General features: G+C 38.3%; 3 protein-coding genes across 4 annotated transcripts; all 3 read right to left on the reverse strand.

Moving 5' to 3' along the window:
* Positions 1-3450: 3450 nt before the first annotated feature.
* On the reverse strand, positions 3451-4785 carry LOC121507756 (sialidase-3-like). Its single transcript, XM_041784090.1, has 2 exons — positions 4564-4785; positions 3451-4484 (listed from the first exon to the last, which is right to left on the reverse strand). The coding sequence occupies exons 1-2, from the start codon at positions 4783-4785 to the stop codon at positions 3567-3569; spliced, it is 1140 nt and encodes a 379-aa protein (XP_041640024.1). The 3' UTR covers positions 3451-3566.
* Positions 4786-7734: 2949 nt separating this feature from the next.
* Positions 7735-11301, reverse strand: LOC121508748 (sialidase-3-like). 2 transcript variants are annotated; one of them, XM_041785812.1, is made up of 3 exons: positions 10886-11301; positions 9497-9647; positions 7735-9405 (listed from the first exon to the last, which is right to left on the reverse strand). In XM_041785812.1, exons 2-3 carry the CDS (start codon positions 9548-9550, stop codon positions 8461-8463), a joined length of 999 nt encoding a protein of 332 aa, XP_041641746.1. In that variant the 5' UTR covers positions 9551-9647; positions 10886-11301; the 3' UTR covers positions 7735-8460. The 2 variants fall into 2 exon arrangements, with proteins under 2 accessions (XP_041641746.1, XP_041641745.1); XM_041785811.1 differs by lacking the exon at positions 10886-11301 and having other exon boundaries at positions 9497-9780.
* A 1638-nt stretch (positions 11302-12939) lies between these two features.
* On the reverse strand, positions 12940-14269 carry LOC121507757 (sialidase-3-like). The gene is made up of 2 exons (XM_041784091.1): positions 14036-14269; positions 12940-13875 (listed from the first exon to the last, which is right to left on the reverse strand). The coding sequence occupies exons 1-2, from the start codon at positions 14267-14269 to the stop codon at positions 12940-12942; spliced, it is 1170 nt and encodes a 389-aa protein (XP_041640025.1).
* Positions 14270-26979: the final 12710 nt, after the last annotated feature.

The raw sequence follows: 26979 nt of genomic DNA on the forward strand, positions 1-26979 counted from the left end.
GCTGGTTTTGGATGCTGATAGATAGGCCAGCTATTGCTGTTGAATTTTTCTATTGGTTTATCAGTTATCAAGTGATATCATAAAATCTCTTAGAATCAAGTCACCCAGCTAATGTTTATCAGTGTGATTTAAACCTCGTACTTCTGCACTAAATACTCAGTATTTGAGTGCATAATTGCAAGTATTTAGTACTGAAGTATGTGATTTGGAACACACCTACTTTTTAATTTACATGCATTCTTTAAGTGTGAAGTATTATAAGTATTATAAGTAGTATAAACACAAAGGATTTATTTTTTTAATGAAGCTAAGTGTCAGTTCATGCAGGAAGTCAGCCATGATCAACAGGTGGCCAGCTGATCCCCATTATTGCCTCCCAGCTCTCACAGCTTTTTCTCTCAACACGGTGGTCAATTTAACTGTGGCATTTTTCTCACTAATCCCTGTTTGCATTAATGCTGATGCACAACACTGCTGCTGCTGGAAAAGCTTCAGCTCCTCAACTCCAGCCCCGTCCTTTACAGCATAAAGCTGCTGCACCCTCATATTCAAATTCATGCTACTATGGATTAATTGCTTTTGAATTACCTTTACTGAATTCATCAAACACCCTACATGTATTTAACCATATGGAAACTAAAATCATGCTGCTTGACTAACCCAGGGAACTTTAACCACTTTAACCATTTTTCACAATTGTTTCTCATTTTGATTCATTATTACACAATATTTTGCTACTTTGAACCCATTTAAACCATTTTTTAACAATGTCCCACTCCCTCCCACTTTTCACCACTTATTTCCTCCAGTATTTGCCACCATTAACCCTTTTAGCCTATTTTGCCTTATTTTTTGCCTTTTTAATCGCTTTTCACCATCTTTACCACCTATTTTTGACACTTATTTGTTTTTACTTTCTTTCACTTATTTCTACCTCTTTTTGGCACTTAAATGTAACTTATTTTCAATTAGATAATTGTATTTCCCTTAAAGTTACAATTCCTACTACTTTGAAGTCTGACATTACTTTCCACATAGTTTAGCTCAGTGTGCAAAGCCAAATTGTTAACATTACAAATTAAAGCCTTGAAAATAGATTTACATTTTGAATATGCTATATTTTACCACAGCATAAATAAATAAAATTCACTTTCTGTTGCTTTGATCAGAGTGATTATCATTCAAGTTAAATATGAAATATGTTTATCACAGATTAACTTTACAATGGACCATGATTTTCCTGGCAGTTGGGCCCCATTTGGCTAGGCCCCAGAAAGTTTTCCTCTTTATCCCCCTTATGGTTGGCTTTATGTAGAGGCCTTAGTTGCTTTTTTTAAATTATACTTACACATAAGCAGGGGGAAAAAACACAGGACAAGCGGTGTCACATGCATAGAGGGCACCAAACTCAACACAATCTGAAAGTTCCTCACAGGAGCTTTAATGACATAATTCTGGCACATAAAATATTTCTAGGGATCAAACAAACTTTTCAAACATTTTTCACAGATTACATCAGGCTCCAATACAAAAGACAAAGTCTGATTAGCATTTGGAAACCATCTGAGGAAGAGAATAATGACAGATTTAGATAAAGTCAAGGTAAAAATCCGTTTTTCCTCAACTTTACATTCAAAAAACTTCTATAAAGAGTTGATTCATAAATCTTCATTTCTCTGTCAAAGATGAGTATACATGTTTCAGGAAAAGTGTCAGGATGATCCATTATGAAAGAAAAAAAAACTACTGCTATATAGAGATGTACATTGTAAGTACAGCATTTGGCAAAATTGGCCCTTTTTCTGAGTTTATATTTATATAGTGGTGACTTCTTCGCCAACCAAAAATTATTACTGGACCCATCCTGGCCACCCCATAAAAGCACAGCTAATCTCCACTGCTACCATGACTTGGACCAGCAGCTAACATGGCCCAGTTCTTGATCTTATACAGTTCATCCGTCAGATCAGTCATGTCACTCCAACTCTGTCCAAGATTCTTGCTCTATGTAGCAGACAGGCCTTCTTGGTGTAATGATCTATCTGGCATTGTTCTGACACAGTGCTCTCAACCTAGATGAAGAAGAGGAAGAAGGTCTTCATGGGACGGTTTTTCCCAATATGTGTCATATACTTTTTTAAGTCTGTGTCTGACAACTGGGAAAGATCAAATTCATGAGCAACCTAGAAAAGCACTCAGAGAGCACAGACCGCTGTCATTAGCCCTATCTCTCATAGCAGGCAAAGCATTGGCTTTGCTACAGGTGGACTGCCATGGTGGAAGCATGGCCTGCTGGTGCCAACAGATGCACTGATAGTCTCACCCATGGTCTCACCGGATGACTGAAAGTCACGGCAGAGGGTGAATATTCCTCTGTTCCTCCTAGCATTGTAAGTATTCTCGCTACAATTCACCATCTCCTGGTGTAAAGTGGTAACAGCACAGACCTCCGCCATTAGTCCTATCTCCCAATAGTAAAGAATCCTTTAAAAAATTCCTGGATCCAGACAGTGATCAGTCCCAAAATCTAATCAGGTCTTCCTTATGCCATTTCTGACATTTCCTGAAAATTTAATCAAAATCCGTCAACAACTTTTTGAGTTATGTTGCTAACAAACTAACAAACTGTGCGGATCACATAACCTCCTTGGCGAAGGTAATAAAACAAAACAAATATACATTTATGAGTATGTCAACCAGGAAACAAATACCTGGAATGGCATGGTGAGGAAAAAAACCCACTTCCAGTCTGGATCACAGCCAAAACCAGAGTTATTATTAACTAACCCGCATATCAGATCAAAAGGAATTATAGCTTTTCCTGCTAAAAGAAAATTAATCAGTAACCATGAAAGGGTTTTTTCAGCAACTTCTTTGTAATGACAACTTTTATATTCCTGAGAAGTTGTGTTTTATATTTAACGTAAAACTGTCATTGAACTTCAAATTTTCAGTATGTGTTTTTAACAGAAGTCTTTTTGAAATTTCATTGAACGTTTTATTGCTTTTTACAGAGGAATGTGCATTTTATAGAACCATTGTAAGCATACAATTGTGCACAAATCAATCAAATCAACAAACTAAATCAATAAAACCTCATACAACTTGATTTATGTGTCTAAAATATTTCTTTACTGTATAAAGTATTTGTAAACCACCTTTTAGTTCTGATATTTAATGTACAGAAGTGTCGTATCATTTTTGTAGTACTTCCAAATGGATGTGAAATTTAAAAATAAACAATTCAATGTATCATATTAGAATTATACAAAGATCATAAAGACACTCTACATATGACTTAAGTGCAATAGACCTGTGCAGGTTATTTTGGGCTTTTTATGCCTTTATTGACAGAGGAGGACAGTGGACAGAATCAGGAACAGGAATGAGAGAGCTGGGGAGAGACATGTGGGAAAGTTCCAAAGGCCAGATTCGAACCCGGTTGACCCTTAAGCTACTAGGCCATCTGCGCCCCAGTATTTTTGAAAATCTGAGAGAATAGAAATTCTTTTTGTCAGGTTGCTGTTGAGAAAGGTGTCCCTCTGCAACATTTATCAGCAATAGTCTTACTCCCCTATGCCCTGAATGACTTCCTCAAGGCTGAAAACTTTGTAGGCGATCTGTTCGATCTCACTGTGCTTCCCACACTCCATCAGTAGAGCAAAATACCCATCACCAATGTAAGCCAGGTCAGAGTAACCACTGGGTCCTCTGTTGATGATCCAGGGTTTACTCCATGCACTAGAGTCGCTCGGCACCTTGTTCAAATAAACCCCTAAATCAGAGCGTTTGGATTTACTGCTCGGGTGGCTGTAGAGCAGCCACTTGTTTGCATTCTGGCTTTGTGCATCTTCACTTTGAGCGTGAAAGGACACCACACTTCCCTGACAGCCTCCACCTGTCTCCACCAGCTTAGACTGGAGGATGCTAAATCCATTCCCATCATTCTTATTAAGAGCCTCCACTCTGCAGCCTCCCTTACTGCGAGCATTGCAGTAGATGGACTTGAGGCCTGTGTCATCAGACACCTCTGCCATTTCACACTCAAGAGACACTTTTTCAATTTTGTTGCTAAACTGCCATGTTTTCCCTTTATCATCACTGTAAAGAAAGAGTGAATATGGTTTACGCTTCCAAATTACCCAATGTGATTCATACCCATAAACTGGGACAATCAATCTTCCATCCTCTGTTTGGATGCCATGACCTGGACCAACAGCAAACACAGCCCAGTTCTTGATTTGACGCAGTTTACCCGTAAGATCAGTCACACCACTCCAACTTTGGCCGCCATCTTTACTTGTGATGTAGCAGAGACGACCCTTGTTTTGGTTGCGGCATATCTGGGAACACTCAGAGGTGGTGCCTTCAACACAAACAAAGAAGAAGAAGAGGGTCTTGCTGGTTTTCTCGTACAGTGGGCAGGGGTTCATGGGACGGTATCCCTCAATATGTGCCTCCTTTACCAGTTTGAGCTCAGACCACTGAAATACATGAAGTAAGAATGAGCCAAGAGTTAACACCTCAACATTTCCATAGATGTTAGTTTGTTGGTCTAATTACCTTTACTTTCACTTCATGGGTTGTTGCATCCTTGTGCAGAGTTCCTGTCTTCATGACCAGCGCCTTTGAGCTGGTATCACTTGAATCCGTCCTCTCCTCTGCAAAGGCCATCAGGATTTTTCTGTCACTGTCATAGAACAGTGCAGGGATCCTGTAAATATTATCCTTAGAAATGAAGACAGTGTTATCGTCTTCCTCTGGAGCTGAGGTTGTGTTGTCCATGTCTGCGTGTGAAATGATCAGTGTAGAGCCTCGTAAAGTAATTTAGTTCAGTTTATGAATGAGAGAGGAGTCAGAGTGCAAGTGACAGACCAATGACTGATAAGAATCCTTAACAATAAAAGGTGAACAAGCTACTATTTGAGTGGATTCTTCCTCTTATCACAGCTGTATGGGTAGTGAATATAGTCTAACAGGCACAAAACAAGTTTATTTGACATTTGGTATTGTCTGATTTTGAAAAAGGTCTGTCAAAAGTCCCAGATAAACAGGAACCAATGCCTTCAAGGCAAAGAGTCCTCTTAAGTTTTAAATCAAGAGGAGACCAGATAACATCCCTGCAAAGAAAAGAAACACTATAATGGCAGCCCAGGGAAAAAGCATCAAGAGGTGAAATTGTTAAACACTGCTTCATCAACAGTATGCCAATGTAGCACTTATGTCAACTATGTGTCTGGGTGTATTTACTGGATTAGTTCTAGGTTCTGTTTGAGTTGGGAAAACAGTATAAAAATTACAACAGAGACCATATACTTAGAGTGCAAAAGCTGGCACTTTACTGAAATCTTGCACAGAATACCAAAGAACTATTTTTATATAAGAGCAACAGTCTTAAACATGTTAATATGTTCCTGCAGGTAAAGTAAAATAGGAAAAATAAAGTTCAATTTCACTTTTGTTCCCTCTTTTTCAGGTTCAATATTTTAGATCAGACCGGTCTGTAAGTAGTTAGTGTTTCTATTTAGGTTCAAGGTATGTTCCTATTTTGAGTTTAGTTTAGTCTCTTGAGTTAACTCTTCCTTTTCCCCCTTTAACAGGTAAGAAGATACATCACATGAAAATGAAGTTAAACACAATTATACCAGTTTCACAAAACAGTAATCATGGACATATTACAGCATAATCATAACATTTCAAACTCAGTTCAAGTTTAGCTCAAAGCTATTGTTTCAGCTTCAGCTCAACGTAATCCTCTGGGTTCGGTTCAGTTCAAGTTAGCTTCTTAAATTCAGTTCAGTAAATGAAAGGATCCAATATTCCTACCGCTTTGGCAGCGAATTCACCAACAGTCCGAATGTAGCAGCGGGTTCCCACGCTAGCACAATGAAGAGTTCTTGCTTCTAGAAACGTCGTCCATGGGTCTGACTCGCCATCTTGTCTTCTCTATTTTTCTCAGCAAGTTTCAAAGTAAACAAAAACCAAAAACTGTTTTACTTAACTCAAAAAACACTCTTCTTGAATTAACAACCTTGTAGAAATAAAGTTCACTCTTAAAACAACTCCTTTCAAAGTGTATGCTAGCTAGTTTTCCTGTAGCATAGACTAGCTCCTGCTTCTCTCCTTTCTGCTTGTCTGCTGCACTCCTGCACACAGGCAGAGAACCGCCGTTTCTTAAAGGTGTGAAACAGCCACACATTTAATCATTTTCCATTAAAGGTGCTGTCTGACTGCTTTTCACTGACTTTAGATGGATTAAATGCATATATATATTTTTAACATTGGTGTTATTTATGCATTTTAGCTTGTAAATAGTTTTGCTTTAAAGAGAGAAGTAACTTCTTTAACTATTAAACATGCATTTAAACCAAGCTTTAGCAGGGTTTTACTCAGTTTTTTAATTTATTTATGTCATATTTGTTTAAGCGGGTTACACAAGCAAGATGAGGACAAAAGTATCAAGAGATGATCATTGATTACCAAGTAAAAATGTATATTCATTTTGCAATAAAACAAAACGGGTAAATATATGGTGAGACTGAAACTTATTTTTGAAAATCCAAGGTAGATGTTCTTCAGCTAGTACTCTGCAGTTTAAAAGCAATTTTAGCTTTTTTATTTTTTTTAATCTGAACAAAACTCTTAACACAAGTGCTCTTATACAAAGACCTTTATATAAACCCTTCATGATTTTAGTTATCATATTCAGAATAGTTTTCAAAACCTCAGAGCAGACACAGTCCCCTCCACCATCTAAATTCTTTGGTGCCCAAAAAGGGGTCCTAGACCACAGGCTGGGGACCAATGTTGTCAGGTGATTTATTTTGTAAAAGTACACAGCCCATGTGAAGGGCAAAAGAGATGGAAAGGAACTTCTTTTCTTCAGTTGGTATTTAAAATATTTCAGTGTGATTTTTCTGCATAAATAAGTAGTGCATTAACTGTCATTTAAGTAAGATCTCCTCGATTCTTGTTTATGTTTTAACAAAGGGTTTTTTTAAGTGATCATCATATAGCGTCTTCTAAATCAGTGGTTTTCAATCTTTCTTTGCCCAAGGCACACCCAAGATCAAGCCAAAATTTCAAGGCACACAAAACCGTATCTTTACAAAATAGCCTCTTACATGTTGCAGTAAATCAAGCATATAGAATCAAGTGCTGCCATATGATTGAGATCAGCTGATCTAATGAAAGTTCTCATCAGTTGATGCACTCTAGGCATGCTATTGGCAAATCGTACTGATGCTGCCATATCTAAAGCATGTCTACGCATTGCCGCTCCCTCTGCAAGCTGCTTTTTACAACTCTCCTCCACCCCAGCTCCTCCTTTATTCTACCTCTGACTTTATCATTGTCATTCTGTTGTCATTATGCCTGCTGTGCTCTGTTTTTTGTAATTGTATAGTTGTAGTAATAAAGTATGGTTGCACAAATTCCTTACAGCACACCAAGACTTGGCTTAAGGCACACCAGTGTGCCTTGCCACACCATTTAAGAACCACAGTTCTCAATAATGAAGAGGATAGAATTAAAACTCTTGATAAGAGCATCCCTAACTCAACAATAAAAAACAAAATCATCCATGTAAGTAAGTATATTTTTACTCTACACATTACAGATTATCACTTCCACATAATTATAGACAGTCATATTCATATTAGTCACACAGTCACATCCAATTAATTTTATTTAACTTTTATTTGAGCAGGAAAACCTTGCTGAGATGAACAGTCTCTTTTTAAAGAATGCTGATGCCAGGACAGGCAGCAGCACAGTGAACAAAGTCTCCAACAAACAATAAACAGTCATACTTCTAAGCATGATAATACATTTAATCTTAAAAAGGCATTTAGCTCGTCATACATGATTTTATTAGCAATTAAACAGCTGTTTGTTAATAAGCCATCACATGAAAGAAAGATTCATCAGATTGTTGCAGTTTGTTTGGGCTGGATATTATTCATGTAACTTGAGTGCAGAGTGTATTTACAATGTAAACAGTGATAAAAAAAAACAGACTGTGAAAAGAAGCAGCATAGAATTTAAAATAGACAAATTTTAACTTGTAAGTTCAACTGATGCATAAAAAAACAGAAAAAGTGTGTGTGTGTGCGTGTGTGTGTGTGTGTGGGGGGGGGGGTATCTGCTGTGGTTCACATTATAGAACAATATTATTACTCATTTGCTTATCCCACAAGGTTGCTTTGGTTAGTAGTATATCACAGGTTCTAATAAAAGCCTGCCCCTCATCTGACATTTACACATCTTCAGGATCACCTGACTGAAAACAACCTAAAAGTCCAAAAGTCTGGATATTTGATTTAAAAATATAGCAAATGTAGCAAAGTAAGCAATATCAAAGCACAGATTAACTGCAGAAGAATAACAAGGTCAAGATGTTTTTGGAATAGCGTCTTATATTTAAAGCATTTTATAACACCTGATAAAAGCACTGATCATCTATTCTCTGATTCCCTGCTTGAATTCATTGTAGCTGAAAACTGCAGAGGCTATCTCCTCTGTTTCTTTGTCTTTGCCACGCTCCATCAGACAAACAAAGCACCCATCATCAATGTAAGCCAGGTCAGAGTAACCACTGGGTCCACTGTTGATGATCCAGGGTTTACGCCATGCTCTGGAGTCACTCTGCACCTTGTTCAGATAAATTCCTAAATCAATGCGATTGAATTGATTGCTCGGGTGGCTGTAGAGCAGCCACTTGTTTGGATTCTGGCTCTCAGCACCTTCATTCTGAGCTGGAAAGGACACCACACTTCCCTGACAGCCTCCACCTGTCTCCACCAGCTGCATAGCACTGCTTGGCTTGAAAATCAAACTTGCATCACTACTGACAGCTTCCTGTCGATATCCTCCCCTGGTACGGGCATTACAGTAGATAATGCTAGTTTTTTTGTCATTGATAAATTCTGCCATTTCACACTCAAGTGACTCATTATCAAGCGTTGGGCCAAACTGCCACCTGTCACCAGAATCATCACTATACAGAGTGAGTGCATATGGTATGACTTTCACACATGCTGCACACCAAAGACAGCATGAGCTGCAGCAAGACATATAGGCATAAACTGGCACAATCAATCTCCCACTCTCTGTTTGGATACCATGACCTGGACCAACAGCAAACGTGGCCCAGCTCTTGATTTCATGCAGTTCATCTGTTAGATCAGTCACGTCACTCCAACTCTGTCCAAGATCCGTGCTTTTGATGTAGCAGAGACGGGTCTTGTTTGTATAATGGTCTATCTGCCATTGTTCTGTCACAGTGCCTTCAACGCAGATGAAGAAGAGGAAGAGGGTCTTGCTGGTTTTCTCAAACAGCGGACAGGGGTTCATGGGACGATATCCCTCAATATGCGCCTTTTCCACTGGGTTAAGTTCTGACCACTGAAAAACATCAAATTCATGTCACAATAAAACAAAGAAAATATACATTTATGAGTTTTTCAGCCAGGAAGTAAACATTTTAGAAGAATACCTCAATTGTCATCGCCGAAGAGGGGACCTCAGTTTTCACTTTTCCCATTTTCATGACCAGATTTTTAGTGCTGGTGTCGTTTGTATTCACCCTCTCCTCTGCAAAGGCAAGAAGGGTTTTACTTTCACCCTCATAGAAAAGTGCTGGAATCCTGTAAACCAAAGTGTCAGATTTGAAGACAGTTTGTTTCTGTGGTGGAAGAGCACTCAAAGCGGTACAATCCATGCTTGGATTAAAATGATGATAGAAATAAAAAAGAAAAAGAAGCAGCGTATTTCACGACAGTGATCACAGCTTGATCTTAAGGGCGCTAAGAGAAAAAGTGTTTCAGTTTCTGAATGAGGGCGGGAACATTGTTACTTCCTCACTGTACATTTCTAAGTAACCCATTTAAAAAGCATGCAAGGTTATCAGCTCAGATTTCCTCCTCCTTAGCAGAGGTGTCAAGTAACGAAGTACAAATACTTTGTTACCTTACTTAAGTAGAAATTTTGGGTATCTATACTTTAGTGGAGTAATTATTTTTTAGCCTACTTTTTACTTCTGCTCCTTACATTTTCACGCAAGTATCTGTACTTTCTATTCCTTACATTTTAAAAATAGCCTTGTTACTCCTATTTTCATTTTGGCTCAGTACTTATAAGCAAAGTCATCATATCTTCCGCTCCATGAAACACACGCCAATGCTCAGTAGTACACTGTAGCGCTCCTGTATCACACAGCCCCCTATGGCAAGCCGTTTTAACATATAACAGTCCGGCTGACGTGTAGCAATTAAGTTTTCACTAGTGGAAATTACATTTCAACATGTCAAAATTACATTTTGACATGTAGAAATGTTAAAGATATCTGTGAAACCATTTATACACGTTACAAATATATTTGTACACGTTACAAATATATTTGTATATGTCGAAATGTAATTTTGACATGTAGAAACTATATATTTGTACATGTCAAAATGTAATTTCGACATGTAGAAACTCATTTGCAGATATCTGTAATTGAATTTTTACCAGTAAGAATCATTATTACAGATATCTACAATTGAATTTTCACATGTTGAAAAGGAATTGTTACTAGTAGAAATGTAACTTCAGATATGTGGGCGGGGCAATGACATCATTTTGGATATGAGCATTTCCACTAGTGAAAAATGAATTGTAGATATCTTTAATTAGAATTCTTACTAGTGAAAATTACATTGTGGATATGTCAGCTTGGAATTCTAACATGTCAAAAAGCAATTATTGATATCTGCAATTGCTATTACCTCTAGTACTTTAAATGTTAAAACGGCTTGCCATAAGCCCCCACCATCCTGTGCACAGTCTATCATGTGTTCAGTCCTCCACACCCACGATCCATCCACCACCAATCACCACTCACCCAGTTTTCCCCGCGCTGTCCAAACTCTTCCTCCAGGAAGTATTTCAGCATGTCTGCTTGAGGCTGCTCTGGTTGGGCTGAAAGTGAGAAAGACGCCGGCTAACTGGCCATAGTCACGTTGAGGGAAGTCTGCGTCTCCGTTGTTGCAGTACATGCCATGTCGCATGTATTACTGTGCGTGTAACCTTCAGTCCTGGGTCCACGTCGGACGAAGAAGGATTACAGTGCGTGTTGTTTCCTTTGTGGAGTCATCTGGTGGAGCACCTAGTCCTCTCTGGTCTGGAGTCCCGAGGGTTTGTTGGAGTGGCAACCTAAGTCTGACAGACTGACTGACTAGCGACCAAGCGGCGATACCGTGAGTGCCCAAGTGATTGTTTTGTGTTTTTTCTGGTGCTGTGAACGGCGACGAGACTCTGATGTTTTGGTTTTCACTGGGTTGTGGAGAGTTTTGGGGTCCGTAAATCCCGGACTGGACTTCTGTTGTGGATGGTGGAATTCCATTGTATTGAACTGGACTGAACTGTGTTGTTTTTCATTTAGAAAAACCGGAACTGACTCTTATTTCTGATGAACTGAACTGAGAGCCGTGAAGTGACACGCACACACTTATACATTGTTTGGTTTAGTTTATTTTTTATGCCTTTTCCTTCTTGCTCTTGAGTTGAATATAATTTGAAAAATCTGCCTGGGTTTGCTTGATTATTTTGTGTTGCTGAATTGTATTACTGACTTGATTACTTTACATTGTGTTTTCACTGCTTCTGAGTAGTGAATTATTGTTTAGTGCAGTAAAAAAAAAAAAAATATATATATATATATATATATATATGTTTCTAAACTGTCTGACATGACTCTGAATGGCACTCGCCTTAACTTGTTATAACACATACATGGTTCTTTGCATTGTGCTAAAATGCATTCATTTTCAATGGGCACAAATTCTGCTGAAACAGGTGCATCCCAAATTTTCCAACATTAACATTTTAATATAACATTATAGTCATTATGGCCTTTAGAAAAATGTTTTTTGGGGAGGTGGGGTAGTGGACTATAGGCCCCTGTGGTGCGGCCTAAGCTTTTGTCCTTAATGGCATTTTTCCCCCTTACATTACTTTTACTTTTATACTTTAAGTAGTTTTGAAACCAGTACTTTTACACTTACTTAAGTAAAAAGCTTGAGTTGATACTTCAGCTTTTACAGAAGTATTTTTAAACCCTAGTATCTATACTTCTACTTAAGTTAAATGTGAATACTTTTGACACCTCTGCTCCTTGATAGAGAGGAAAAAAACCCACTTCCAGTCTGGATCCCTACCAAAACTAGAGTTGTTAACTGACCTGGATGTCAGATAAAATGGCATTTTTTTTAAAGCTGATAAGAAATTAATCAATAACCGTGTATGAATTATTAATCACTATAAATGTCTACTTCCACTATGACACTGCACCTTTTTGCTGATCACAGGTCTTAAAACCCTTCAAAGCTGTTTCATATTTTATTAAACACTTCCACTTGAGAATAAAAGACTACTTGTAAATGTATTTTTATGTTTTATTGATAGTAGACATTTTTGTATTTCCACTGAAAACTGGGTTTACATGCAAGTATCTCCACATAGGAAAATCAAAATTTTACACAACCATTATGGGAACAAGTCAAGCAAAATTGTCAAACACAAATTATAAAAAATAGAGCTTGCAGGTATACAAGTGTGAAAATCATTACAAACAATCAGTAAAACCTTCATAGCTTAATTTTTTTAAGTCTAAAATTTTGCTTTACAATATAATCATCTTTTAATTCACAGGTATAAATCATCTTAGCAATTTCAGATAATTTCCACTGTAGTTTAAAACAGTTTTAAAATAACAATTGATACAAAAAAAAATTCTATTCAATTGCATTAAGTAGAACTTTGTATCACAATTATACAATGCTGATAATATATTCAGTAGCTTTATATATGATTTCAGTGCAACAACATTCTTAATACAATAGTTTTTGTCAGATTTCTGAGAAAGGTGTCCCCCTGCAACATGTACCAGCAATAATCTTACTTCCCTATGCCCTGAATGACTTCCTCATAGCTGAAAACTTTGTAGGCGATCTGTTCGATATAATTTTGCTTCCCACACTCCATCAGTAGAGCAAAAAGCCCATCACCAATGTAAGCCAGGTCAGAGTAACCACTGGGTCCACTGTTGATGATCCAGGGTTTACTCCATGCACTAGAGTCGCTCGGCACCTTGTTCAAATAAACCCCTAAATCAGTGCGTTTGGATTGGCTGCTCGGGTGGCTGTAGAGCAGCCACTTGTTTGTCTGGCTCTCAGCATCTTTATTTTGAGCTGGAAAGGACACCACACTTCCCTGACAGCCTCCACCTGTCTCCACCAGCTTAGACTTGAGGACTCTAAATCCAGCCCCGTCATTCTTATCAAGAGCCTCCACTCTGTAGCCTCCCTTACTGCGGGCATTGCAGTAGATGGACTTGAGGCCTGTGTCATCAAACACCTCTGCCATTTCACATTCAACTGACACTTTTTCAATCCTTTTGCTAAACTGCCATGTTTTCCCTTTATCATCACTGTACAGAGAGATTGCATATGGGGTGCAACAATAAAATTTTATAAAACAACAGCATGAAGGGGAGCAGGAAGCATACCCATAAACTGGGACAATCAATCTCCCACTCTCTGTTTGGATGCCATGGCCTGGACCAACAGCAAACGTGGCCCAGCTCTTGATTTCTGGCAGTTCATCTGTCAGATCGGTCACACCACTCCAACTTTGGCCGCCATCTTTACTTGTGATGTAGCAGAGACGGGCTTTGTTTTGGTTGCAGCATATCTGGAACAGCTCAGAGGTGGTGCCTTCAATACAAACGAAGAAGAGGAAGAGGGTCTTGCTGGTTTTCTCGTACAGTGGGCAGGGATTCATGGGACGGTATCCCTCAATATGTGCCTCCTTTACCAGTTTGAGCTCAGACCACTGAAATACACAAAGTAAGAAGGAGTTAGATAAATTATCTCGACAGTTCATATACAGATTGGTTGGTAAAACCTAGAATTAATTAATTAATTGACTGATTAATTAGCCTAGAATTTACACCTCACCATTTTAAAAACAGTTGGTTTGTTGGTATAATTACCTTTACTGTAACTTCATGGGTTGTTGCATCCGTGTGCAGAGTTCCTGTCTTCATGACCAGCGCTACTGCACTGGCATCATCAGAAGTATCCCTCTTCTCTGCAAAGGCCAACAGGATTTTTCTGTCACTGTCATAGAACAGCGCAGGGATCCTGTGAACATCATTCTCCTTAGAAATGAAGACGGTATTATCGTCCTCCACTGGTATGTAATGAGTTGAGGGTTTGTTTCCCATGTCTGCGTGTGAAATGATCAGACTAGAGCCTTGTACAGTTATTTAGTCAGGGAGTGAATGAGGGAGGAGACTTAACATTGATTGAAATTGACTGACCAAGCACTGATAAAGCCAAATATATCCTAATCATGATAAAGTGGACAAGCTAGCAGAGGAAAATCACATAAATCAAATGAAATGGGGTTTGAACTGTGGATGTATTTTGATGTGATAATGCCAATGTGTGCATGACAAAGATAATCACAACCTTATTCATACCATTTAATGTCATACAACTAGAATCACCCACAAGTGTTGTTACTTGACTGACCGTAAGAAATTAAAGGTATCTGCTTGGTTGATATTTACATCATTTCACTGTTATTTTATAAATACATAAAGTGCATCATCTGTGAAATCACAGATGACCTCCTGCGATCATCATCTTCCGTATAATGTAGTGAGGCATTAGGAAACGAACCCCTTGAAGGTGCCTCCTAAACTCAACCTAACATGACAACATCATCTGCATAACATGAAAGTTGATACATTTTTCATTCCTGTGTTACAGCAGGAGACCACCTCCACATATTTACAGATGTTACATTCAATCCACTTTAAATGCTTTAGGCTGTGAATCTTTCGGGACAAAAACGAGTACAGCCAAGAACAATTTATTTTAAAAAAAATGGAAAACTTAAAGAAAAACGAATATTTGAATTATGCAAAAATGTTGAATTCTTAAAAATATGGAAACTTTAATATGTCAACACACAACCAATAAAATCCATGTGAGTCATCATGTGAGAGTGTCAACATGTGTGCTTATCTATGTCATTAACTAGTCATTAACTGTTGTTTGGGTGGGGGCATGTTGATATGTGTTGATTAGATATGCCCTGTCTCTAGACATATTTTTAATTTATGGGCTCATTTAGTATCTTCCTATTTCATTAAATGTTGTTCATTGTATAGCAGACAGATCATTTCTGCCCCCCCACTGTGAAACAGTGACTACATATTGTGATTTCTTTTTTTTTTCTTTCAAAACTTAGTTTGTTTTTCATAGATCATGTCCCTTGTAAGATATTAAAGTTTTTCTATCCCCTATAATATAAAGACATGAAGCCATTTTATAACCTCTTTGAAAGGCCAGATACGCCCATGTACTTTGGCTTTAATTAAGACGATCCTTTCCTGTGTTCCACCTTTAACTGGGTTATAACTTTTATTACTGTGGATAATATCCAAAAAGAACTGTTGTTGTCAGGTTTTTATTTTCAAATAACAATTTAAAGTTTGTGTTTTTTCTTTTTAATACATTTTTTATGTTTCACCTGTACTGTTAACGGGGCTGCCCATAAGCGGGGATAAAGGGGAGAGCGATCCGGGACCAGCCAAATGGGCAGCTCATGGAGGTCAGCAAAATCATGGTCAATTGTAAAGTTAATCTGTCATAATCTTTAATATTTAACCTGAATGATTATCACTCTTACCAAAGCAACAAAAATGAATCTTATTTATTCATGCTGTAGCCTTTACGAAATGTAAACCAACTTTCTCAAAAGAGAATTACCTCAATTGGTAAAGTTAACAGTGTGGATGGGCACATTGACTAAACCATTTGTAAAGTAATGTCAGACTTCATGGCTCGCCATGGTGTGCACTAACCAGGGCCGTTTCTAGCTGTATGCGGACTATGCAAATACATAGGGCCCCACAAGCCAGTAGGGGGCCCCAAAGCCGAATGTTCCACCTTATCTGAGGAGAATTAAAAATACCTTTCTTTAACCCTTATATGATTAACAATAAATGTAGGATACAAGAATAAAATAAGCTGCAATTATAAGCTGTGGCTAGTGTTTTTGTGGCATAATTAAATCAAAATCGTTGAACTCCACTGTCACGCAGTAAGTTACATCCATCGACAGGTAGGATGGGAATGATTTACAGGTACTCATCATTTCCATTAGTGAGGATATGGATGGCAAAGAAGTTACCCTAGTCAGGCAGAGAACTGTAACAAGTAGAAAGCGATGGATGAAAGACAGTCAAAGGATAAAGGTGAAGCGTTTGTTTGTGATGTGGGGTAGATGGTGAGAGGTGTAACGCTGAGGTTTGTTTGTTTATTTGTCCTGCTAGTTAGCTGGCTAGGATTTGTACACTCATAAACCCAGCTTTAGTGTTTGAAAGTTGGCTTAAATAAAACTAACACGTCTCATGTGAATGGACTGTGCTGTGAAAACTTGAGTTGTGTTCCTGCTTTCAAAATGTAAATATCTTTTAAAAAGACTCAATATCTATTTTATTTATTGACGTATAGATGATTGTTGTTTTCCTTCTTTTATCATTTTTTTTAATCAGTTGCTTGCTTGAGTTTCTCAACTTAAGATGTTTGATTTTTGATATGAGGGGTTATCATGACTGTAGCCTGTTTTGCTTGTGAAGTGTAACAGATTGTGTTATGTTTATGGATCATCTTATGGATTAGGAATCTCTCCATCATGGTTTGACAAATTAGAGGCCCCAAACAGCATCATGCATAGGGCCCCACAAAGCTAAAAAAGGACCTGGCACCAACACTAGGATACGAGAGAACAGAGTAGAAAGAACTGTAATAACTTTAGGGGGAAATAAGTAAATAATTGTAAAATAAAGGCAAAAAGTGGCAAAAATGAGTGGTAAAGATGGTGGAAAGTGGTTAAAAAGTGGCTAAAATGGGTTGCTTAAAAAGCAGCAAGAATTGGCTTAAAGTGGCAAAATAATGTTCTGTTTTTTTCTGTGGAAACAAATGTGGCAAAATTGGTGGAAACACTGATGAAAGGGGTTAAAAAGTGGCACAAATAAACATCATAAGCATCAGAACCCAGTGATAGCTTGACTAACTATTCCGCTCCTAAATGAAGTGACTGTTAGCAGGACGCTAGCACCAATGCTACTGATCCAACACACATGCACTGTCGCACCTGGGGAGGGCCAGTTCACTGGGTTTTTCAGGGCCTCAGTCAATTCTATGGACAGACCTGACTGTTAAAATTTAATTTCATAAGTTTACATGTAAATTTCCTGTCTGGTGTCTTCTGTAGTCTTTTGTAGATGAACTGACTGTATGGACCCAATCTTTGAGTTTGTAAATAATAAAAAAGACATCTTCATTAAATGTGGATGCTTTAGAAACAGTTTGTTACAGTGCATTCAGTATAACTAATACTATAAACCATATAATGATTCAGAGGTAAAATGTTTGTTGTTTTTTCACGTCTGGGATGTTATTTTAAAAACAGCTCTGGTTTTCTTCACATGCCATGTCATGACCTCGTATGAAATTTCATTTTCTGACTCTTTCTGTAGTTCCCGTTTATTTGAACAAGCTCAGCATATAGAGGTTTCAGTTCTTTATCTGGAAGGGAGAGGCTAGGAGCACTTCAGGTGACTCACACTCTCGGACACTCCTGCTGGGTGAGAAAAAAACACCTTGTGTTCAATTTTCAGAGCACATCTGTTTTAATCAGGAGAGACTTAATACAAGCTTAACAGTAAATTATTTGACACATTTTAATTAAAGAGAAATGAGCAAAGATTTTGGCGATTAGACTCCATGGTGATAACATCATGTACTTGAAGGGGCAGAGGCAAACCACAGGAATAGGATACCCCCCTATGGAGTCTAGACACTGGTGGTGGTGTTGATGACAGATGCAGGATCAGATGAGGAGTAGACTTCTGAGAAGCTGGACCAGGAACCAGTGAGGTGGCTTGGAGGAGGAGATTGACATATGCAGGATGAGATTAGCAGGAGACCTGTGAGGATCTGGACTTGATGCTGATGAACTAAGTGGAGGTGGCTGGGGTGGAGGAGGGTTGCAGCATTTACACTGAAATGACAGGCTGACTCTGGAAGAAAGAATGACAGGTTTTAATATGACAGGTGCATGCTGATTGGTCAAACAAGGTTGTGGTAGAATCTGATTCGTGAACTACTTAAGAGAGTGAATGCCCATAATCAGCTGATTGCGAGAGCAGGAAGAGAAAGATCGGCCCTGTTGCAGTTATCCACCACTCTTTGACAAGGTTGAGTGTTATCGCTGAAATTCTGTCATTAATTGAGTTTTTTGGAAAGTTATCTGTTGTCATTAGTCAGGCTGAGTGCTAGCGCTAATGCATGATTAGGCTTTTGTTACCTGGGAAGAGAAACAAATCTCTGTAAAAGAATAATTCAATCTTACATGAGTCCTGAACCACTGAGTTGAGATGGGGTCAGGTGGCAGTAAGGAGACAAGAGATCCACCATGGACATCATGTTTATCTTTGATTTCATCCTTTGTGTGTTGTATTTAATAACTTTTTAATCTTTCTGTTGTGTTATTTTCCCTTTGTCATTGTGTTTTGATGTCCTGTGTGAAGCACATGCTCAGCATACCACCCTGCAGCCCATAAATATCACAAATATTCCACTTTCCTTTCCTGATACCCTCACTCCCTTGAACCCCCCCACCCCCCACCCCCCCACCCCGTATCCGCTCATTAAAATAGGTGACAGGTGCTGGAGAACCAAGCCAGAGATACAACAGTTACAGGAATAATTAATGAGCTCTAGATTGATAACTCATGTGTAACTTTGGAGCCAATAAACCCTAACTTTATTCACATCAAACCCTGATTCTGACTGGCTGGTTTAAACTGTTTTTAGCACACAAAAGTGGTAGACATGAGTCAGCAAAAACAAACAGCTGTGAAGTGTTTGGATTTTTATTGGAACAAGCAGAATCCTGCAACAATGCCATGTTTTCAGAGCTCTAAACGAAGGTCTGGTAAGCAGTTATGTTAAAGTAAAGGTAAAGTAGCACTGGAGGAAAAGAAGGACAGCAGCTTTGTTATGTTAGCAGAAATACACTTTTTAATCTCCTCTAATCACGGCCACAGGAGGAAAAGTTGGTAAAACTTAATTCTTTTCACTCGTGTTGACAAGCCTCCCATCTAGGCACTACCCTGGGTGACTCATATGCACCGCCGCTAACCCTCCCTCGCTCTTTTCTGCACTCACATGTGTGCCTATAAACTTTTGTCTTGTAAGTTGGCAGCCTTGGCTCTCTTTATTCCTTCTGTGTGTGTGTGGTTCTGGTGTTGTGAGTTGTTTATCGTTCCTCCAGCTCAAGCAAATCAGATCTTCATTACCTCACCCTCAACCTGCTGTACATGTTCCTTAGTCAGTCGGCTCACATGGAACAGATTATTCTGATGAATGTGAACCATGTGTGCCTTGTTTGTCGTCCTTACATGAAGAAGCAAGGCGAAACAATACTCACCCACCCACTCACACTCATCCAAGTGAATTATAAGAGGATGTAGGAGGTGCTTGTTACATTTTTCAGTGCTTCCATTTTCTTCAGGATGCCATATATCTTCTGTCACCTTGCAGCTCATGACACAATCATGCTCTAACAACAGGCCTAAAAAACATCAAATTGTTTAGCGCAGCACCTTTTGCTTTTATGATAGACCAGATATAAAAATAGATTTGTTTTAATCAGCTCATAAAAACAGCGCAGAAGTCCTTTTTGAACATGATATTTTCTCCTAAAGTTCATTCAGTTTTATAACCTTGTATGTCCATCATCAAGCAGATCCATCTTGCAAAGCTTCAAGGTGCAACACTTGTTCCTGGCCAGAGATTGACCAGACCAGTGTCAAACTCAAGGCCCGGGGGCCAAATCCGGCCTGCAGGATCATATTATATTTTAATTATATTTTAATTAGCCTGCAGGTGTGAGGTCTGTAGATTTCCTCTAGTAAATGATGCCTGTCATTTGAGTATTTTTTCCTTTTAACCATGTCAAAAATCCTTTATGAACACAGGTGATGAAACCCACAGCAGTCTGTCTTTAATGTCTCATAGGATTATTTACAACCATAATCATTTGTGAGACTGTTTGTTATAATTTCTTCTTATAAAAAGATCCAGTCTTCACAGAGAAAAATATTTGAATTTTTCAAATGAAGAAAAAACAGTGAATGTGACCAAAATTTCCAACCCAAATAAAGTTACTCATCCCACATCGTTCTGGTTAAACGTGGCGCTACCTTCATAATGAATGCAAGTATTTGAGACAGTCATCATCACTACAACTGTGTATCTGCAGCCATCATTGCCTCCTGAAAATCTCGTAAATGCAGACCTACATACTTGAAACATAGTTCATACCACCCAACCACGTATCTGACCTCTGATGGCATGTCTCATAAAGTGATTATCTTTGGTGTTCCTCAAATAAATCTGAGCCATTAAAAGGCTTTATAAGGATTAATAATTGAACTAGGGAGCAGAAACGTGGGACTATTCTTCAGTGCATTCACAAATTATTGACAACATGCTACAGACATGAGAGAACAATAGCCGGAGTCATCTTTACAAGCTCAGCACAGCCTCTTTGAACCACAATCCCACAAGAGTTCACTCACACAGCAGACGGCCTTTTTGAATGGAGCACTCTTTACAAACCACACAATGCCACGATTCACTTCTAAAACAATAAGATGACAAAACAAACCAGATGCACATGTTTGAAGAAGCAGACGTGGTCATAAAAGAAAAGTTAAAAGGCATGAAAACTGAATACATCCCAGCATATGGTTGCCAGATCTACAGCAGATTTCTGATCATACAAATACTGGCCTCTCTGGTTTTTAAGTGAAGATGAATGAATGGGAGAGTGATGGAGAAGTGAATGAGCCTGTTCAAGTCATGGGTGGCTTTAGGTGTGTGTTACATGTCTATCATTTTGTGGTGTGTGCACATGACGGCTTCATCCACACAGATTCATACTTTAATTCATACATTCATTTCTGCAAAAAGGAGGAGCAGTCTTGTATGTCAGCCTCTGTGTGCATCAGAAACTCCCAATAATTGCACCTGATTGTAAATCAGTGAAAAAAATTATTTCAGCAATTTGACTACTCCACTCTGCACCAGTACACTCTACTCCAGTGAGAGTAGACAGAATCTGAAATATTCCCCCAGAAAACCTTAAAAAAGAGGAAACTTTGACCTCAGAAATTATCCATTGTAGGTCACTTTAATCAGTTGGTTTCCTACACTTAAACAGTAGGCTTTAATTGTCAAACTTGATTGTCAACCTATATTTTTCTTTATATTTCCATTGCCCTTATGTGCAATTTTTGCCCCCTTTTTACCTTTTTTGGCCAGTTTTACTCAATTTAAAGCTTTTTGCCCATTTTTGCCTCTTCTTTTTTGCCACTTTTAGCCCATTTTGACACCTTTAATCTGCTTTTTGCCATTTTTTTGACACTTTTCACCCATTTTAAGCTGCCTTTCACCATTAAATGTCACTTTTTTATGTTTTGCCACTCTTTGCTGGATTTCCCCACCTTTATGTTGATGTTTGCCCATTTCAATCATTTTTCATTCATCTTGCCACGTTTTTGTTGTTTTTTGACCATTTCTGCCACCTGTAACTCATTTTTTTGCCACTTTCACAGCAATTTCAGTAATTACAGTATATACCTCTCTGAGGCATATACCTCAGAGCTCTCTGAAGGCCTTTAACCACTGCCATTGAGTGTGTGAAAGTGGAGAAGCTCACTGATGAAATAGGGCATGTTTACATGTCCCACAGCAATTGTGTACAATAAATAATAGATGTGGATCTCTCCAGAAAGCAGGGACAAGATGAAATGAAAAGATAATCTCCTTCATCTCTGGGTGGTGAAAGTGTCGACACAAAACATTTCTTCATAGGAACTTTAACCTTCCGAGCACGGCGTTGTCATATATAACAAGAAGAGACACAGGTTACAAAAAGTCAAATAACTTTTGAACTATAAATCATAGCCACTTACTTTTATCCCCTCTGGAAGCCCTCTGTTTGCCATTCTTTGGATGTTATCAGTGCCTTGGTAGCCATCATGGAGCAAGCCTGAAACTTGGGTGACTTTCCAGGGTGTTTAAAGATTAAATCCACGCAAGTAACTCCAACATTGAACTTTTTTTAATCCATTTTTTTATCATCTCTGCTGCTAGTGGCTAATGCTATCTGCCATGTTGTCTCATTTGGATCCCACAATGCAATGTGGCTGGTCTGTGGCAACCAGTCGCCGGTTGTTCTGTTTTAGCATAATACATTGTCAAACTGTCTTGTATATCCTGGAGGAGACGGCCTGAATAACTCATGATAGAGAGAAAGAGAGACAGAGAACATGTGATGTGTCCATCTGTGTCACTGCAGACAGGAACTACTTTGAGAACTGGCTCAAATTCAACTCATTTTAAAAAGTGCAAGGATTCTTTTGGTAAAAATGTTAATACTTTGAAGACTTTTATTGCCACTGATTTTTTTCCTCTCTTTTAGGTCCCCAGGAGATGGGAGAACCCGTTTGCACACAAAAAAGTCACAGTCATTATTGTTTACCTTTTATAGAGCGTGCATTTTGCCTGCTAAAGAGGAGACTGAAGAAAGTAACTGTTAAAGCTCAAAAATAACTTTTAACAGTTCCAGGTAACATGCCTGTGTCATTGCATCAATTTTGGATTAAGGCCTTTGTTAACTGCTCTGTGTGTGTGTGTGGGTGTGTGGGTGTGTGTGTGTGGGTGTGTGTATGTGTTGGGGTGGGTGTGTGTGTGTGTTGGTGGGGGTGTGGGTGTGTGTGTGTGTGTGTGTGTGTGTGTGTGCCTTCTCACAGTCTGCTGGTTTAACTTAATATCTCATTAGGAGAGCAGCATAGAAATGAAAGTTAACTGGTGTACTTTATATAACCCTCTATGTCCAGGAGAGATTTGTGTTGTTATTTGATGACATGCTGTGTAACAAGCCACATATTTATCCTGTTAAATTTTATTAATTTGGCCTAAGCTTTAATCCACATTTTATATGTCTTGGAAATAGCTGAACTCCACAGGTGGGTCTTGTTGAACAGGGATCACCCACTGTTAGCTATGTAAACAGCTGTAAACCACACACACACACACACACTCACAAGGTGCAATGGAAAGGTGGAATGAATCAAGTGGGAACGACAAAAAAAGTACTCACTGACCGAGAATGCCGATGTTAATTATTTTTGCGTAATTATAAACTTTATTGACCAGGCATGTGTCCATGTACAATACATTTTAGTTTTGCATTTCAATAAATCTGTTAGAATTCTGTTTTCACTTCTTCATGATAGGATACTGAGTGTAGATTAATGAGAATAAAAATCTTTCTCAATGTAGCATTAGGCTGCAATACAAGAAAACTGAAAAAAGTGAGGGGGGTCAGAATACTTTCTGAATGAACTGTGTTTCTTTAGATTTTAAGTGGAGCCCTTATGCATATATGAACATGTCTATCCCTAAGTGCAGCTTACAGCAGAGTGTGTCTGTTCACTCTAAATATATGAGGGTGTCCTTGATAAATAACAGACTTCCTGTCTGTTATGCCTGGCTACATTTAAGTTATTCTACAACTACATGAAAACGTGGATCTCATTTTATCACAGCTTCTATTACACAACACAACTGCGGTTTTGGTTTCACGTTCAAAAGAAGACGTCCTATTGTAAACTTTCAAACTCAACAGAAAGAAAATCCTTGAATTGATTTAATCATGAATTACAATTACACATTTTAAGTTTTTTGCCCCCCCCCCCCCCCCCCAACATTTTTTTTTACCAGTTTGACATTTTTAGAATAATTACTTATATTATGTGTAGATTTGAAGTGTTTAAGTTGTGAAGTAAAGTGCAAATTTCAAGAGAAAAATAGATGTGAACTTTGGATTAATATCATAAAGGGAGGTGTTTTAAAATTGTTCAGGTTTGTAGAGATGAAAAAGTGTGAGGGGAAAGTGCTCAGCTTTATTTTTAACATGTATGTTCAACCTGTCTCTTCCCTCTCATCAACACCTAAAATAAACTGACTGGACATGTTTGGACAGGTGGTCATCATCGGTTTATTCTGTGTAATAGCAGCCAGCAAAAGTTCCTCTGGGAACGGAAGAAGTGTGTGTGAGTGTGTGTATAACAACTGACAGACAACCAGAATAAGCACATGCACACATGCAAAAAATAGAGTGTATATTAGAGAACAAAGGAGAGGCAGGCTGGGTCATATTTCAGTCACAAATCATCCAGTTGTCCCTGAGCTGCGACTGAAATCGTTGTCACTGTATTTCAAAAACCTCCTCTGTCTGCTGGACAGAACATCTGGTGGACAGATGTATGTCTTTCCTCCATCTCCTGTTTTCTATGTTGTACTTCTTTCTCCTTGAGGCAGGCCTGGTGTTAATCCCTCCCTCCTCCACCTGGTCCTGACCACCCACATACTGAGCAGGGCAGCGGCGGCCCACCAGCAGAGAGCAACTGAGTGTGTGTGTGGTTTTATAGTTTGAGTTACTCAAGATTACATGGACAAAAAGAAAGCTGTACTTATATTTATACAGCACCATTAAAAAGATGTGGAGAAACAAAAATAAACAGGAACAATGTATTAACAAAAACAATAGTTGATTATTACTGTTCCTAAAAAAAAATCAAACACATAACAAAGTTTGGTAGCTGTGTTGTATTCCAAAGATCTGCAACTAAGAGCACATGTAAATATGAAGAGGGAGTAAATTGTGTTGTGCTTTCTTTTTGGAGTGGGAAAGCTTTTGTTGGAGCTAATTTGAGGCTTGCAAATGAACTTTTTTTCCTTGAGTCAAAAGTGAGGAAAATTCACACATGCAGAGAGAACCTTTTCCACATATAAGATTTTTTTTAATGTAAAACTAAAAAGAGAGATTTCATCATAGAAACCCCATAAATCATCCTTTTTGTACATAATATGTCAAATCCTGAATGCTGCAAGCAAACCCTGAGTGGTTTTGATCACACAAGTTGCACAATATTAATACAAAGCCTTTGTCTCCATCTAGTGGTGAAACAACCCAAAGCACTGTAAGAGTAACCTGTATATAGTACAGTGACATCAACACTTTTTTAAATCTTTGCCTTTAAGCATCCATGTTTAAAAAGTCATTTTTTAAATGAAGCATAAAATATTTTTCATCTTATGATTTCAATGAAAATAATCTTCAAATTCTACCATTACAAAAATCATAAACAAAGAAGATAAGAATAACAGAAAACTGCTGCAACCATGGAGTTGATTCTTGACATTTTCTGGTCAAAAAGGGTGTAGAATGATGCTAAGATGATCCAGTCACACCCTTTTTATCCAGACAATGAACCCAAGTGATTTAATGACTTGGTCAACAGACTGAAATATGTATCAAATAGAGTAAAACACAATACTGGGGGGCCCCTGCTCCTCCCTTAAAAATGTCCAAATGTGAAGTCCAGCACTACAAAACAATGCAAGTAAATTTAATTTAAGCATAGTAAAAATATTGCTCAATAATGTGGAAATTATAGTTCATAAATACATTAAAATGTAGAGATATTTGTAAAAATGAGGCAACATTTGTTTTTTGGCTGGCTGTTTAAGGGGGGCCTGTGCAACATTCTTTCTAGGGGCCCTCAATCCCTAGCTACACCCCTGCAGACACTGCTGTGCCTTATATCAAATGACTGCATAAAACTCGTCTCCTTTGAAATTTATGAATGGGCCTTATTTAAAATTACAAAGAAATGAACTACTCCAACCAAATGTTTTTTTTGAACCATGCTGTTAAACATCCTTATTTCTGCTATAAAAAGTGCATTTTGGGCACCAGTTTATTTGAGTTTGAAGAGTGACCATGAAAAGTCCTTGGCGCACTGGTCCTGTTTGGTGCATGTCCTCCCTAACTCTCTCTCCATGTTTCCTGTCTGTTTTCAACTGTCCTTTCCCAATAAATGTAGGTACTTCAGGAACTGCCATTTTTGCGCTTCCACAGTGGGATGGAAGTTGTCGCTCGGCTGCTACTGGATACCTGAATTTTCCTCAGGACCAATAAAGTATCTTCCTCTGTCCATCTCTCTAAGTGGTTGGCAGGGTTTGGAGTATACTGTACAAAAATAGAAGTGGTGTTACTACATTACAAATGGTTTCCACCCATACAGGAAAACAACATGTCAAACAAAGTATTTTCATAAAGGAAAAAAAGAGTCTGTGCAGCTTTAACCAAAACAAAAACAAGTAACAGACTGGGGATGTTTCAAACAGGAATTCACATATTGTTAATTAGCGCTGAAAAGTAAGCAAGAAAGTGGAAAAGTAACGCTGTTTTTCCTATTATTGCAGGAGCAGGGTGACAGCAGGGCCGAGTCCCTCCACTGCGCTGTAAACACACCAGTGGAATTTGGATAGCAGCACTGCTGATGATGAGAAATATGAGAGAGGAAGACACAATATGCTGTTGTTCCACACAGTGTCATCATGACCTGAGGGCACGACAACATACACACATACACACCAATTTTTCTTTCTACGCTTGTGAGGACCCTGATTGAATAATGAATTCCTAGGTCACAGACTTACATATTAAAATGTTATCACATATTCAAAACTATAACCTAAATCTACTTAACACCAAGACCTTAAACAGTCCCTTTAAGTACAGTGAAGACTGAGGAAAATGTCTTCATAAACCAGGGATGTCCCTATAATGTGCTTTACTTACAGACAATAGTATTCATGAGGATAAAAGTGAAAGTATAAACCCATAGAAAACAAGAATTTGTCTCTCCATACTTATGAGGGGGGCCTCATCCGTATATATATATTTACAGTTGAAACCAGAAAAAAAATTATT

This window comes from Cheilinus undulatus, linkage group 4 (assembly GCF_018320785.1).
Source record: "Cheilinus undulatus linkage group 4, ASM1832078v1, whole genome shotgun sequence".
Taxonomy (NCBI): domain Eukaryota; kingdom Metazoa; phylum Chordata; class Actinopteri; order Labriformes; family Labridae; genus Cheilinus; species Cheilinus undulatus.